At 45.0% G+C, this 17,573-nt stretch overlaps 1 protein-coding gene across 2 annotated transcripts in view; it reads right to left on the bottom strand.

The window, feature by feature from the left end:
• Positions 1 to 17,573, bottom strand: part of DYNC2H1 (dynein cytoplasmic 2 heavy chain 1) — a 6,555,988-nt gene that overhangs the window by 3,920,617 nt on the left and 2,617,798 nt on the right. For both annotated transcript variants that reach the window (XM_044072582.1, XM_044072581.1), the window contains one exon: positions 2,302 to 2,452. In XM_044072582.1, the coding sequence (XP_043928517.1) occupies positions 2,302 to 2,452 (151 nt within the window). The remainder of the gene's footprint in view (positions 1 to 2,301; positions 2,453 to 17,573) is intronic.

The raw sequence follows: 17,573 nt of genomic DNA, 5'->3' as shown, positions 1-17,573 counted from the left end.
AGAAAGAAAAAAAATCCAAACAATAAAGGACATTGAATACATAAACATGTACCAAAAGAGACAATAACATACAGTGATATCAGAAGAAACATTAACTCATTCAAATTTGCAAGCAGTGAACTAATGAGGGGTCAGATTACTGACTGCTGGCAGGCTGAATATGGCGCTCACAGTCACATCATATTTTGCAAGAAAATGATTTAAAATGAAAAGAAAAACACCTTTTTGCCTTACTTATTCAACTAAAATCCCAGACAAAACTTCAGCTCTGGCCAATCTACTAGAACTATAAGCTAAAACTAGACAACTTTGCTCTAGTGACAAAAAATTAATCAAGGTCACCAAGACCAACAACACAGCAGGGGACTCCCTCTTCCCTAACTATATAGGCAAAATTTGGAACACCCTACCTACTGCTATTACCTCAGCAGGCTCAAAGGTTACATTTAAAAGACTCCTGAAAGAACACCTAAAGCACACGTGGATATGCACATGTTCCCCTACCTGGCTGACCCCCCACCCCCCCTTCTCCCTTACTCTTGCCCTCTAACTTCAGCTTCATCACCACAAGAATGAAACTTCTTTAGCTTCCTTCCAGTTCCACCTATAATTCTAACCCCTTAGTCAATATACATATGTCACTGCTAGGACACTTATCTATCCACTTTACTTTTCTCTTTACACCTCTACTCTTACTTTATACTTAAGCTACTTACACCTCCTGCTTTTCTTACTTAATCTGTTATCCAATTTCCCATCTCTGTCTCTTCTCCTGCTACTATACTCCCTACTGTCTAATCTTTGCTGTCTTTGTCGCTATACTCCCAACTGTGGCTAACTTGCTCACAACTCAACTGTACAAAGCAAAAAATGCAACACCTACTAACGGTGTTCACCATTATGTAATGCCTCAACCTAAAACTGTAAAAGATGTGTTCAGTCTATGTAAATATGTTAAATCTTAAGCTTCAGTGCTATTTTACTAGTCAATGTTAAGTCTGGTACTATATATGTAAATTTGCATTAAGCCTGAATGATATGTTACTAGTCAATGTTAAGTTTGGTACTATCTATGTAAATGTGAATGCTTATGTGTACACCTTATATTTTACTTAAAATTTAATTGTGGAGCTTTTCTCCCCAGGCATCTGCTGAAAATGGACATGCATCCAGTCAGACTTTAAATAAAATACAAATAAATAAAATCTTCTCACATTTGAAATAGTTGATCACAGGACAACTGAAGGCCAGAAATTCAGTGCCATAATTAACTTAACATTGAAAAGATGGCATTGTATATGGTTTCCATTTCAAGTGCTGTAGAAATTAAGAGACAAGACAGCCCACATAATTTGCTTTACAGGTATGACGTAAACCACAGCATGACTGGCACAGTAGTAGTAAGTTAAGCTAAAAAGAACAGCATTACAGCACTGTGGCAATGGCAAAATCAGTAATACAGTGTGCCTCTACTACAATTACAAAAGTAAAGAAACGACACAGCTCTGTTCAGGTGTTAACAACCTAAAAACACAAACATATCTAAAGATGTTAACACATGTTGACTAATATGAAGATACTGCATACAGAATTTTTAAATTGCAGTAACCTTAAATCTGCACATCTTTTTGAAGAATATTTTCATAAATACTCACCTCACTGATGCTGAATCAAAGGACTGTACTTGTACATGAATGTCAGCCAGCATACACACAAAAAACTCTAAAACCATAGAATTTAAAAACACAAAAATAGAAGTGGTGCCAAATATATTTGCACTGCTGTAAAACACCTGCAATACCTAACCCAGAAGCAAGGCATCCACCCATACCTCTGATGACCAAGACTAGTGGTTCAGGCTCTGCAGTACCAGCTTAAGACCATATCTATGATCTCTGGGGAGACAATCAAGTAAACGAAGCTGAGGCTTGTAGTGGAGCCAAGCATAACTGTAATTATTAACAGTCAAGCAGGAGTCCAACAAAAATGTGCAAGCACATAGGGGAGGCAACATCTGATGGAGGAGTGTACAAAGGTAGGCAAAGCTAGGTAAGGGAGAAAGTATGGGGGGGAGCATGGTTGTTCTGTCAGCAGCATAAAAAATGAAAAACAGAAATACTGGCAGAAATAACAACTGAGCAAGACAAAAACTGGCAGCAGCTTGCTTTTCCACTGAAATGGAGACATACAATTTAAAATTAAATGCACATGTACAATTTAAAATGAAATAATCAGGGTGTGGTGAAGAAAGACAGCTATACACTAAAGAAATTATTTGTGGAAAAGGAAAAAAAATCTTACCAGCATTTGTTGCATCCTTCATGCTAACATTCACACTTGTATAATTATCTAACTTGGCCATTAACTCAACTTCCAGCTGCTGAAGGTTACGCAATTTGATTGCATTCTCAACATCTTCTGTAAAATTAATTTGTTCTGCCAAGCAGAGGATCTGTTAAATTAAATACATGCATATATATTACAAGCTACAATGTTATATATTCTTTCACGAGAGGAACAGTTCTGCAAATCCCTTAATCATCCACAAGCAATACACGAATAACAATTATTAAATTCAGAATGGGTAATTCATAGCATGCTTCATGTGCTATATGTTGGCTGAAATGATTTATACAAAACTAAAAATTTAGCTACACAGAACCTACCACATTTCAAAATCCTTGCATAATAAACTATCAGACAAATCTACCTATGGAACTTTATTCTGCCTCTTGAAACAGTTCATGGTCAAATTCTTTCTCAACCGAGCATCAGGATTGCCTCCTGCTTTATCTGGAATTCATCTTTGTTGGTGATACTAGAGGAATGTCTGCTAGAAGGAAACTTGAGAAGATCCTCCCTAACTTGGTTATTTCCAGTATAAAAATGATAGGCAGAAGTTGTTAATTCCATGGACTAGAGGGAGAAAGCCCTAACTATGACCATGATGACCTACGTCTAAGCACCATACCCAGGGGCTGGGGGACTTGTCAGGGGTAGAGCAGGAGGAAGTGGTCAGTGCTACTAATTTATCATGCGTGGTAGGGAGGCAGCTGGCCTGCTGCAATGCTGATACACTCTGGTGGCAGACAGTAAGATAGTACACAGCAAGCAGCACTGTTCACCAGGGAAGAACACTCAACAATAAATTAAGCACACATAACAAGTAGTTTCACATACATGTGAACAGAACTGCACATGTGCATTGGTGAGGAACTGTATCAAAATCTGGCACACTGGCATCCTCTTGGTGGTGATAAGCATGTAAGAAGAAACAACCCACTGGTGCCCATCTCTCACTCCCAGCCTGAATGGTAAAATGAGATTACCAAAATGTATTCCCCTTTGGAAGAGCAGATCCCTCCCACAGAGAAAGTGGTATGTGAAGTTCAGGTAAGAAAGGTCAAATGCGCGAGTCAGTACAGTGATTTGAGGGGACAGCATGGTAAGTAAGGGTTGCAAGAAAAAAGGATATTAACAACAGGGGAAAAGACACAAAGGAAGATCTAGTACATCAAAGACTCCAACAAAAATGATTACTAAGCAGTGGATGATGAATATACTTTTACCATAATGATTGCTCAACCTTAAGGAAATGAAGTTACATATCTGGTGTTAAGCAACTAACCTATCCTCAAAGAGCACTGCATTTCAACAGCAATCTTGTTGCAGAATGAATGCTAAAGTATTTACTCAAATGAAAGGTGGCAAAAGGTGAGGCTTTTTTTTTGGGGGGGGGGGCACTTTTTGTCTCCCATAGCTGACCATCAGGAAAAGGTGGTGCCTCTCTTCAATGCCTGGGTCTAACTACCCTCTCCTGGTCTCCCCTACATTTACTCCGATAAGAAGTGGGGCTAGCAAAGAGATCAAGGCATTTCAAAGTCCCTATCATATTGCTTCCAGAGTGTTTTCCTACCTTTCCCCCACCCCCATTCATGTCCCAAAAACACACTGCGGGTAGGACTTGCAATGAGCGGACAAGCACTGAAACACTAATTTCTGGAAGGAAATGATATCAGCAAGCGGCACTGCCCACCCTCAGGAAGCATTTCACAATTGTTTCTCCAGCCTCTGCCATAGAAATATAATCACTCTGTGTACCACGAGCATGAGCACCTCCATCCTCCCCTTCCTGGACTGGCATGCCTGACCTCCACTGCCAGCACCTCAGTTGTGAAAGGCACTAATCAAACCTGGGTCACCTATGTCACAGTAAGGGCTATATCCCTCTATGCCACAGCACTGGCTGGGAAAGTGGTGCTTATTTAAAACTTACTTCCAAGTCCTGCTTTGCCTTTGGACTGGATGTCCAGTGTTAAGTAAAAATATATGTATGGCTGAGATCACAGCACCACAAACATCCTAAGCAGAGCTTCCCCTAAAGTAAAAAAGCTAAGTAATTCACTAACCTGACAGAATATGCACTAACATAGACAGGTAAGGTTTTCCATACTAAGTAGTAGTACTCAGAATACAGTACTTGGCATGACCTAACCAAAAAGACAAAATGTGTTTAGTTAACAGCCTTGTCTTCTGTGCCTTTTATTGAAAACCAGATAACCAATTGTCATACACACATTTAATCTGCTAAGCAAGGGCTTTCATTTGTGTTATATACACAGAAAATGCACAAGATACTAAACAGTCTGATTCAAAGCAAATTTTGACAGAAGTTTTTCAATAAATTTTTGGTTTGGTTCTTAACTCACTGCTTACTAGAAGACTACAGTCATCAGGAAAAAGTACAGTTGTGTACACTTACCATAAATGTAGATGTTCGAGTGTATTCACTGTTGCAGTCATTACATTGCCCTCAGTTGGCCTGATTAACAAAGTCTTGTCCCTTCCTCCATGATGTCAGGTCGTCAGGGGTATAAAACATGCAGCCGACACCATTACATCAGTTTTTCTTGCCCCAGATGTCAGGTGCCCCCCAAATGGGGAGCTAATAAAATTTAAAAACACAAAAATATACCTCAAACCAAAAGCAAATACACCAAAAAGGCTTTTAAGCATAGCAAAAAAAAGTACAGGTATAGTCAGAGAAAAACAGGTGGCTGGAGGGAGGGTAACCAGGACTGCAAAAGTAAATACACTCGAACTTTTAGTTATGTACTTACCATAACGATAGATGTATGTGATCCATCTCGCCTACATTCATTACTGACGGGTTCGGAGCCGAGAATCGGCTCCGACTCGGCCACTATAAAGTACAGTTTTGTACCTACCATAAATGTAGATGTTCGAGGATCCACATTGCTGCAGTCCTAACTATTGGGTAGTCCGCTGTCCCAGTCGGCCCGAATACCAAAGTATATGGCTGACGTCGGTCAAGGCGCACTAGACTGACGTCAGTACGTCAGGGTACTAATGCGCATGACCGACGTCATATCCTCAGTCTTTTCTTGCCCCAGATGTCAGAAGACCCTAAAAAGACAAGGTCAAAACCAAAAACTCCAAACATTCCTGCACCAAAAAAAAAAAAGTACAATATATACAAAATTACCAGAGTATAACCTCACCTACACAACTACCCCTAAACACAGAGGGGACGGAGGGAGGGTAAATTGGACTGCAGCAATGTGGATCCTCGAACATCTACATTTATGGTAGGTACAAAACTGTACTATGTTCTTCATTCCACATTGCTGCAGTCCTAACTATTGGGTAGAATCCCAAAGCAGAGGTAAGGGAGGCTGGCAAATCATAAGGAAGCAGGAGCTGACAACATGCCTTGCAAAATAGCTGTGGCAAAACCAGCCCTAGATTTAGAGTAGAGAGGAAGGTGATAATGCTTAGAGAAAGTATGCACTGAACTCCAAGTAGCTGCCTCCAAAATATCCTTAGTTGCCACCCCCCTTAGAAATGCTGTTGAAGTGGCAGTAGCCCTAGTGGAATGAGGCCTAATCCCAGCTGGAATCTCCTTGCCATGATGGGAATAACAAAATGCAATGCAAAACCCAATCCACTTAGAAATAGTTTGTTTTGACACAGGCTTGCCCTGAGAACTCAAAGCAAAAGAAACAAACAACTGCTGAGACTGCCTAAAATCCTTAGTCCTGCTTAAATAATAACGCAATTAAGCAGGAGTAGGAGCTCTACGTGGGGGTCTGATATTCTTTGCCCCTCTAAGAAATTGCTTGAACAAAGGATGCGAAAACAATGGTGGGTCACAATCATAGTGAGCTGAAATCGCTGCAGCATGAATCTTAATGGAAGAGAAAGACAAACCTTTGTCCAATAACTCAGTAAGATATTGAAGAGCAACACTCAAATTAGGCTCAGAAATCTCCAAATTGTTTGCTGCCCTCCAAAATACAAATATCTTCCATTTTTCTGCGTACACTTTCCTTGTACTAGGTCTTCTGGCTTCCAAAATCACATTTAAAACTTGTTGAGGAAGTTGAGACCTGCTGTGTTTCAAAACAGAATATGCCAGGCTGTTAGATGAAGAGAGTGAAGCTTGACATTGAGCAGGTGACCGTCCCTCTGAGACAACAGGTGTGGAATCAAAGGTAAAGGCCATGGAGGCTTCCTTACCAGACTCCTCAGTAATGGGTACCAGTGTTGCCGAGGCCAATCTGGAGCTATTAAAATCATCCTTGGCTTGTCTTGTCTGACCTTTAGGAGCACCTTTGGGAGAAGAGGCAGAGGTGGAAAGGCATACACATGAAGATTTTTCCAACTGAAAGAAAGAGCATCCACTTTCCAAGCTGTGTGATGAAACCTCTTTGTGCAAAACTTTGGCAGCTGGTGGTTTAGTGGAGAAGCGAACAGATCTATGTCTGGAGTTCCCATGACACTGTCAATTTTGAAATACATGAAGATCCAGTTTCCACTCGTGGGGATCCATGATTTGTCTGCTTAACACATCTGCTAAGGAGTTCTGTGCTCCGGCAGAAACCTTGCCTGAAGAGTTAGTTGCAAGCTGAACGCAGTCTCCCATAAAATCATTGCTTGCCTGCACAACGGTAAGAATGTGTTCCCCTTGTTTGTTGATGTACCACATGACAGTTGTGTTGTCTGTTAGAATCAACACCTGCCCTGGAAGAAGTAACTCCTTGAAAGCCATTAATGCAAACTGGACTGCTAACATCTCTTTCATGTTGATATGTAGATGCTGTAGTCTGGCAGGCCACTTGTCTTGTATCCACTTTCCATTTAGATGAGCTCCCCAAGCAATGTCTGAGGCATCTGTCGTTAGAATCTGACTCGCCTCTGGCCGGGTCACAGAGAGTCCCTTGTTTAGGTGACATTCCTGAGCCCACCACAAAAATTCCTTTTGAATGCAAGGTATTATTTGAATAACAGTGTCCAAATCCTGGCAGTGCTGTGTCCATACATTTTTGAGATACCATTGCAGCTTCCTCATATGCAGTTTGGCATTGGGAAGCACCAGAATACAAGATGCCATGAACCCTAAGGCTTGAAGGACTGTCCTTGCAGTCAGCCCGGACTGAAGAGATAGTTGATGGAAGTAACTGGAAAGATTCTTTTGTTTGTCCGGGGTTAAAAGGCCATCTGGGCTGCTGTATTCAGTCTCACACCCAGAAAGCACATGTCTTGAGAGGGTACTAGACTGGACTTTATTTCGTTCACAGAATACCCTAGGCATCTTAGCACTGCTATCACAAATTCCAAATGCTGTAAAAGGTCTTCCTTTTCTTGAGCCAGAATCAGGCAGTCGTCCAAGTAAGGATAGATTTGAATTCCTTTTAGCCTGAAGTAAGCTATCACTGGAGCCAGAACCTTTGTGAATACTCTGGGCAGTAGATAAGCCAAAGGGCAATGCAGAGAACTGATAATGAGAATTTCCAGCTCGAAAACGCAGATACTTCCTGCAACTTAGTCTGATAGGCACATGAAGGTAAGCTTCCTTGAGATCTAAAGTTACCATCCAGTGATCTTTGCCCAGCAGAGGTAAAAGCTGTTGTAACGTCAACATTTTGAACTTGGGAATGTCGAGATAAGTGTTGAGGATAGATAAATCCAAAATTGGTCTCCACGTGTTCCCCTTCTTGGTACTAGGAACAGGCGAGAATAAAATCCTAGGCCCCTTTCTGGCACAGGAACTGGCTGAATGGCCCCTATTTGGAGCAACAGAGAAATTTGCTTGTGAGCCTCTTTTCTTTGTAGAGGAGGAATGTCTGGCATGCCTTTGAAAGGAGGCAAGGTATGGAAATAAAACCTGTAACCGTGGTGAATGATATCCAAAACCCATCTGTCTTGGGTAATTAAATCCCAATTTTCTTTGAAAAGAGCCAGCCTTCCTCCCAAAGGTGCTGCCAGGCGAGAATGTACTGGCAGCTGAAAAGGTAGGTCATTGGGTCTGTTTACAAAAGGACTGACCCCTGCCCTCACCAGAAGACTGAGCAGGTGAACTCCCTGTTCTAGGCCTAAAAGAACCTTGAGCTCTGCCCCTACCACGTCTAGACCTACCCCTAGACTGGGAATCATAAGCAGGATATGTCCATCCCTTAGTAGGCCAATTTCTACTAAACTTGGAGGCTGAACCTGCAAAAATCCTTAACAGTTTGCATAGACTTAGCCTTGTCCTCCATTTTCTTTAAAACTGCTTCCACAGGCGAACCAAACAACACATCAGACTGTAAAGGAGCATCCAAAATCCTTGTTTTAACATGCTCAGCTAAATTCTGATCCCTCAACCAGGCGTGCCTACGAAGAACAGAACCAGTGGCAGCCACCCTCGAGGAGGCCTGCACAGCATCAAAACCACACTGCAAGGAATGCTTACCCACCTGTTCAGACACATGAACTAAATCCTGCAACTCTTTACACTCAATACCTTCTGCCAGAGCATCCACCTTAGACTTCAATTGTGAAAGGAGATAATTCTGATATTTTAACATGTGAAACTGACAATTCAACGCCCTCATGGCTAAAGTGGAAGAAGTATACACTTTCTTTCCCCATCTATCCAAAGCCCTTGCCTCTTTATCAGGAGGAACAGGATTTTTAACAACAGAAGCCTTCACACCTTTAGGCCCCTGAGAGACAGTTTCGGGTCTGCCCTAGGACTCTTAAAAGATACTTATGAGCTTCAGGCACCCTATAGTACCTATCCGGTTTAACTGGGGCAGGAGGCAAAGAGTCAGGATTCAGGGAAGCCTCTGCAAAAACATCTTCCACCACATTCAGAACAGGAGGTATAGCTAAAGGCCTATGCTGTGGTAAAACAAGAATTCCCTAAGCCTCTTCCTGGAATCAGAGAAATCTTGACCTTCCCATTTAAAATGCTCCCTCATGGAATGCAGAGTCTCTGAAAATGAAAAATCCTCAGGAGGAGAAGCTGAAGGAGTAGAATCATCCACATCAGAATCAGAATAAGGAGGATACTCCTGCAAGTCTTCAGCCGAAGACTCAGAAGCCTCCGAACATTGCTCAAAACTCTCAAACTCAGGTTCCACCCTAGGCCTCTTATCAGGAGGGGGCATAGAACCTCTAATCACAGTAATCAAATCCTCTGCCATTTTAAGCATATGTTTCTTAGGCAAAGACCCTGAAGCACTAGGAGAAACCCCCACCGAAGCTAAACTTGGCCTGCCTCTCAAAGAAGCCTTGGAAACAGAAGGGGAGGCTCTAACCACCTTAGGAAGAGAGGGAAGAACAGCCACCTGAGAAGCCCCTTCAGCCTGGCCTACTTCCTGAGAGGACACATCCTGTAACAGTAAAGTCTCTCCCTGAGACTCCAAAGAAACTCCTGGCAGAACCTCCGGCTCCACTGAGCCTTTTGCGTTTTTTGGCCGAAGCGGGCGTCGGGGCATCCGACGGCATTTTATAATTACAACGCTTCCCAAAAACTAACCTGGCACAGTCTAACCTTCTCTTAATAGTGCGTTTGTTAAATCTAGCACAAGAGCGGCATCCAACAACGTCGTGCTCAGGCCCTAAACAAGGTATACACAAAGTATGGTAATCCCTATGAGGTATCTGTTTCCCACAAGAAATACAGTTATTCACTTTTTCTGACATCCGGTTAAATACTGAGGCAAGAAAAAACCAAAATATTCCCCAACGGGGTACTTAGCCAACTTTGATTCGGTCTGAAACTCTGACTTCAGAAACTTTCAGAACGCCAACCTGCACTCGCAAAACTGCTTCTGCATCGGACCATGCGGCAAAAAAGACTGAGGATATGACGTCGGTCATGCGCATTAGTACCCTGACGTACTGACGTCAGTCTAGTGCGCCTTGACCGACGTCAGCCATATACTTTGGTATTCGGGCCGACTGGGACAGCGGACTACCCAATAGTTAGGACTGCAGCAATGTGGAATGAAGAACATCTAGCACGAAGTCTCTCATTGGCTGGGCTAACCCTGTATCCCAGGATGCATCACGCCCAAACCCCCAGATCTTGTTTGCCCCAACATGATTCTCCCACATACACCATACCACAAGGATAAATAAGTAAGAGGAGAGAAAAGATAATATCCTCAGAGAAATCAGAATACAGGTTTCCTCCAAGTCCAACAGGTAGGGGGAAGGAGGGCGGGTACGTAAGAATGTAGGCGAGATGGATCACATACATCTATCGTTATGGTAAGTACATAACTAAAAGATGTAATGTGATCCTATCTCGCCTACATTCATTACTGATGGGACAGCGTCCCTAGCACCTAAATCCCGGGAGGCTCACTGGAAAACACTCCTGAGCACTGTGGAACCAAAGGAAGCCTGACCTCTAGAGACCACGTCCAGTTTGTAATGAGAAATAAAGGTATGTGGAGAAGTCCAAGTAGCCGCTGCACATATCTCATCTATGGATAATCTAGCATGAAAGGCCACTGAAGTTGACATACCCCCTGGTAGAATGCGCCCTAACTGGAAAGGTAAGATCCTTACCCGCTAATGCATAAATAAATGAGATGCAGTCTCTAATCCACTAAGCTATGGTGCCCTTAGTTACAGATCTGCCCATTCTATTGTCCGAAAAAGACAAACAACTGATCTGATTTTCTCTCCTGTTGTGTCCTATTTAAATAAAACCTCAGTTGTCTATGCACATCCAACTGGTGCAATTTGTATTCCGCTTTGTTGGAGAACCTTGGGAAAAAGACCGGAAGCTCAATAGACTGGTGGAGACAAAGGGCAGAAGAGACCTCAGGGAGAAAAGAAGGATTAAGTCACAGCGATACTCTGTCCTTATGAAAAATTAAATAAGGAGGTTTAGCAGAAAGAGCTTGAAGCTCCGATAGTCTTCTGGCTGAAGTTATGGCTACCAAGAACGCAGTCTTCTATGACAGAAATTTCAATTTGCAGGAGGCTGCCGGCTCAAAGGGAGAGGAAGTCAAAGCTCTGAGCACCACATCTAAATCCCATGGCAAAACGGGTTGCGAAACCAGAGGGCGCAGCAGCCAGGCTCCTTTCAGAAAGGCTTTACACAGCTTATGACCCATAAGGCAAGGCTCATGTGCAACATGATAATTGAAGATTGCTGCCAACTGAACCTTTATGGTGGAGGCAGCCGAACCTTGTCTAAAGAGTGTAGCTAAGAAATCTAACACCACAGACACCGGTGCTGTAAGGGGGTCCAGATAACGTTGCTGAGTCCAAATTGCAAATCTCTTCCATTTACTACAGTATATTTTCCTAGTAGAAGACTTGTGGGAGGAAGACAGAATATGAACCACTTCCGGGGTAAAAATATGCTGTCTGACTAAGGTCGGAAGTGGAGGAGCCAGGCAGCAAGCTTGAGTGTTCTTAGGGATGGATGGCGCTGTCTTGACTGATGAGTCAATAGGTCTGGAGCTGGGTCCAGAATCCAAGGGCCATCCACCGCATACTTCCGAAGGAAGGGGAACCAAACTTGACGGAGCCAGTGTGGTGCGATCAAAATCATTTTGCTTCCCAAGCAGGTGGCATTCTGAATCACTCTGGGTAGCAGAGGGACTGGCGGGAAGGCATAGAGCAGACCGGAGGGCCAATTGTGGACTAGAGCATCCCTGGGAGACTCCCCCTGTGGGGGGATCTGAGTGAAAAAATTGCTGCACTTTGCATTCAGGGGACTGGCAAGAGGTCGCAGCAGGGTAGACCCCACTTGGAGAAGATCTGCGCAGCCACTCTGTCGTTCAGGGACCACTCATGAGGCATCAAAACAGCTCTGCTCAGCCTGTCTGCTATCACATTGGACTTCCCCGGAATGTGCATTGCCACTAGAATGTGCTGGGAAGCGATCGCCCAATTCCACACTCTCATGGCCTCTCTGCAAAGGGGGTAGGACTTGGTTCCTCTCTGCTTGTTCAGATACCAGACAACCGACATATTGTCGGAGAGAATCGCAATAGTTCCCCTGGGAAGAGAGCTGTGAAGTGCCTGCAACGCTAGAAGGACCGCTCTCATCTCTAGAACATTGATATGCAAGTGAACCTCGTGGTCTTGCCACGTACCTTGGACCGTCTCGCCCAGATAATGCCCCCCCCACCCTATCTGGGAGGCGTCCGTGGTTACTGTGGCAATAGGGGATGGGGGCTCAAGGGTCTCACTTGGTCCAGACTGGACGAGAGAAGCCACCAACGCAGATCTTGCTAGCATCTCTCCGTGATGAGAATCGGATGGGACAAGGGGCGTTCCTGATATGACCAGTGGGCCAAAAGGAGCCACTGAAGTATTCGCATGTGTAACCTGGCCAGCGGAACTAAGAGAATGGTAGCCGCCACTGATCCCAACAACAGAAGAACCATCCTGGCTTGGGCTTTTCTGCGAGGTAGTAAAGCCAGGACTTGGGCCTGTAACACTTTTATTCTCTCTGTCGGTAGAAAGGCTCTCATCTCTACAGAGTCTAGCTCTGCACCGATAAAGGCAACACGCTGTGATGGCAGCAATACAGACTTTGCCCAGTTGAATGAAATCCCTAGAAGATGGCCCAATTTGACAGTAGCTCTCGTGGCTTGAACAAGTAGATGCCTGGTGGGGGCGGTGAGGAGCCAGTCATCTAGATAAGGAAACACCTGGAATCCTAGACGTCTCAGGTGAGCTGTCACCACTGCCAGACACTTGGTGAACACCCTGGGGGCTGTGGTGAGACCAAAGGGCAGGGCCCGGAATTGAAAATGACTGGCTCCCAGCTGGAAGCGTAAATGATTCCAGGAAGCCTTGTTTATCTTGATGTGATAATAGGCATCCTTGAGGTCGAGGGAGCACATCCATACTCCTATTTCCATCAATGGGAAAATGGATTGCAAAGTGACCATTCGGAACTTGGACTTCTTTACACAGCAGTTTAAACGGCTGAGATCCACAATGGGTCTCAAGTCCCCTGTTCTTTTTGGCACCAAAAATAACCTTGAGTAAGTTCCTAATCCGATCTGGTCTGCGGGGACTGGTTGGATGACTCCTTTTCCTAGCAGCTTTGAAACCTCTATTGCTGCCTGATCCCGTTGACTGGGTGGAACGTCCAGGATTTTCCTTGGCGGGGGGGGGGGACGAAAAAGGGGAATGGTGTAACCTCCAGTGATGATACGAAGCACCCATTGATCCTGAGTGATGGACTCCCAGGCCTGAAGATGCTCCGAAAAACGACCCCCGACTGGCTCCGGAGACGCACAGTCAGGTAATCCCTCAGGGACGTTGATAGGAGGAACCACGAAAGGACTCGCGGTCTCCTGTATTGCGGGGGCCTCCACCGCCTCTAGGGCGATGCCTTCCATTAAAATTCCCCCCTCCTCTGCCCATGGAGGGGGGGGTCACTTTGATGGGCAGGGGAAGACTTTTGAGACTTTCTGAACCACATTTTCCCTCCCCTCTGAGCCTTGGGATAAGGCCTAGTGGGAAGCGAAAAATGGGCCCCAATGGCAGACAAAGTCTTACCCTCCTGCTCACATCTATTGAGGGTGTCTTTCACTTTGGGTCCAAAAAGGGAGGACCCGTCGAATGGGGCATCCGTGAAAGAAGACTTGAAAGCCTCCGCAAAATGACACAAGCGCATCCAAGCTTGCCTCATAAGGACTACACCCGAACTCGCTGCTCTACCCGCCCCTTCGGCTGCATAAAATATGAGCCTCATGGACGAGTTGACGATGGAAGAAAGGGTAGACAGCTGGGCGTTAACAGACTGGGCCAATGCCTCAGGCAGGTTACCCGACAGGGTATCTCCCAACTCCTTTATGAGATCCCTTTGGAGCCGCGTAAACTGACACTAGTAAGTCAGCGACCGCAAGGTAAAGGTCGCTGAAGACAGGGTACGCTTCCCATACCTATCCATACTCCTAGACGCCTTATTAGGAGGATGGATGGAGGTAGAAGCCTCTGCCACGTCCTGCTGGGTGGCGGATGCCACCACCATGGCATCCACAGGTACTCCCTTGGTCAGAAATTCTTTTCCAGGAGGCGCAGATAAAAACTTATTGGGGCGGCTAGGAACTGGCTCGACAGAGTCAGGGTGTTCCCACACCCTTCGACAAATAAGATCCAATAATTCATCGAGGGGTGGAGACACCCAGGAGGCGGAAGGCTGGGCTCCGAAGGCCTTGAGGAAGACAGACTCCTCCTCAAAAGGGTTTTTGGAAGTCCAGTTGCCCCGCTGTCTCAAGATCTCCAGGATATCAGAGAACGAGACATCATCCGAAGACGACTTCGGGGACCCTTCTGCATCATCGAGGTCAGTGTCCGAGGTGACAGACTCATCTGGGGAGTCTACGTGCTTCCTCTTACACAACTTCTTCCTGGGAGGCTCTTCAGGGACAGACTCTGAAGGGCCCTCAGAAAGTAGGGGACCACACATGGAGGAATCCTCAGGCCCGGGAGCCCCACTGTCCAGAGATAGGAGGGCACCAGAAGCTCTAGTCGCAGCGTCTAGGATGGTTGAAAAAAAAACAGAGAGAGGGTACTTAGCCACAGCCAAGTCGAGACCACGTCGTTACTCTAGGAGTGGCAACCGAGATCTGGGGGTTTGGGCGTGATGCATCCTGGGATACAGGGTTAGCCCAGCCAATGAGAGACTTTGTACTAGATATAGTGGCCGAGTCGGAGCCAATTCTCGGCTCCGAACCCATCAGTAATGAATGTAGGCGAGATAGGATCACATTACATCATCTACATTTATGGTAAGTGTTCACAAAGTACAGTTTTGTACCTACCATAAATGTAGATGTTCGAGTGCTAATACAGCTGCAGTCATAACAGATGGGTTTTCCTGCCATCAGGCGGGTCCTCGGTCGTCCGAATTCCAAAGTCTAGGTCTGGCGTCGGTTGTCGTCGCTTCTTCCCTGACGTCAGTGCGACAGGGGTATAAAAGAACCAGCCAACGCCATTTTCTTCAGTTTTTCTTGCCCCAGATGTCAGGTGCCCCCAGAAGGAAGGCAATACATAAATTTATGTAATAATGCGATGCAATATAATCAAAAAACAGTAGTTGCAAGCAAATACACCATAGATGAATACCCCAATCAGGTTGTATGAGGAGGTGTTAGCAATTAGGCCTGCCCCAAGAGGGGAAGGAGGGAGGGAAACCTGGACTGCAGCTGTATAAGCACTCGAACATCTACATTTATGGTAGGTACAAAACTGTACTATGTTCATCGTGCATACAGCTGCAGTCATAACAGATGGGTAGAATCCCAAAGCTAAAAAAGGGGTGGTAGGCACTAGGTGGAACTAGGAGGAGCCAGGATGCCCTGCAAGACTGCAATGGCAAAGCCTGCTCTAGATTTGGAGTATAATGGTAGGTGATAGTGCTTGGAGAAGGTATGTACAGAACTCCAAGTGGCTGCTTCCAAAATATCTTTGGTAGGAACCCCCCTGAGGAAAGCTGCAGAGGTAGCTATGGCCCTTGTGGAGTGAGATCTGATGCCTGCAGGTACAGTTTTACCATGAAAAGAGTAACAAAAGCGTATGCAGTGGGCTATCCATTTTGAGATTGTCTGTTTGGAAATTGGCTTTCCTTGAGCTCCTGTAGCATAGGACACAAAGAGTTGCTCTGATTTTCTGAAAGGCTTTGTTCTGTCCAAATAATAACGCAGCTGTCTATGAATGTCCAAGGAATGTAGTAGTCTCTCCCCTTTGTTTTGAGGATTAGGGTAAAAGGTAGGTAAGTGGATAGCCTGATTCAAGGCTACCCTGGATACTACCTTTGGCATAAAGGACGGATTGGTTCGTAAGGAAACTCTGTCCTGATGGAAAATGATGAAAGGCTGCACAGCCATGAGGGCTTGTAGTTCTGATACCCTGTGAGCTGAGGTGATAGCCAGAAGGAAGGCTGTTTTCCAGGACAAATATTGCAGTTCTGTTGAAGCAGCTGGCTCAAAAGGAGGCAAGGTCAGTTTTTCTAGAATGAAATTGAGGTCCCAAGCAGGTACTGGTTGTTTCCTTGGGGGTTTTATATTCTTAGCCCCTCTGAGGAACTGTCTTAAGAGGGGGTGAGAGAATAAAGGAGGATCAGTGTTGTACTCTGCAGAAATGGCTGAGGCATGGATTTTGATGGAGGAGAATGAAAGTCCACTGCTTAGCATCTCAGCTAGGTACTGTAATATTTGAGGTAAATTCAGTATTCCAGGATTCTGACCCTTTTTCTCATTCCAGGCACAAAACCGTTTCCATTTTGCGGAGTAGGCTTTTCTAATAGAAGGCCTTCTGGCCTCCAAAAGGACATCCTGCACCTCCTTGGTGAGTAGGGTCTGTTGTGAATTTAAGGAATCTTCCATGCGGCTAGATTGAGTGTTTTCAGCTGACTGTGAAGAGTTTTGAAGTTGTGCTGAGTCAGAAGAAGAGGCATTAGAGGCAGGATCCATGGTGGGGAATGCGTCAGGCTCCTCAGGAGTGGGTACCAGTGTTGTCTTGGCCAGTCTGGAGCAATGAGAATCATCTTTGGTCTGTCTGCTCTGGTTTTTAATAGAACTTTGGGCAGCAGAGGAAGAGGTGGAAAGGCATAAACTGTCATTGTTGTCCAACCGAAAGAGAGTGCATCCACTTTGCAGGCCTGTGGATGAAAGGTCCTTGAGCAGAATTTTGCCAATTGGTGATTTCTGTGGGAGGCAAAGAGATCTATGTCTAGCCTTCCCCATGCTTGAATTATCTTTGCAAAAACTTGAGGATGCAACTTCCATTCGTGTGGATCTGTCATATTTCTGCTTAGGTTGTCTGCCAGCGTGTTTTCCTTGCCTGGCAAGTACTGTGCTTGAAGTTCGATTTGTAATTCCAGAGTCATGTTCCAAAGAGACATGGCCAGCCTGCAAAGGGGGTATGAATGGCTTCCTCCCTGTTTGTTTATGTACCACATTACTGTGGTGTTGTCTGTCCTTATCAACAGCTGACCTGGATGCAGTAGGTTTTTGAAAGCTATAATAGCATTTATTACTGCTAGCATTTCCTTTTGATTGATGTGTAGGTGCTTTTCTTTTTGGGACCATTTGCCCTGAATGCACCGATCTGTCATGTGCGACCCCCCAGGCGTAGTCCGAGGCGTCTGTTGTGATGACTTGATTTGCTTGTGGCTTGCAGAATGGGAGACCTGTGTTTCTTTGGCATGCTTGAGCCCACCACAGAAATTCCTTTTGAAGACATGGAATCAGTGGTATTATTGTTTCCAAACTGTGGCTGTGCTGAGACCATAGGTT

This window comes from Protopterus annectens, chromosome 5.part0 (genome assembly GCF_019279795.1).
Source record: "Protopterus annectens isolate FY-2018-M chromosome 5.part0, PAN1.0, whole genome shotgun sequence".
Lineage (NCBI taxonomy): Eukaryota > Metazoa > Chordata > Ceratodontiformes > Protopteridae > Protopterus > Protopterus annectens.
The sequence above is the reverse complement of the archived record's forward strand: the minus strand, read 5'-3'. Positions and strand labels throughout refer to the sequence as shown.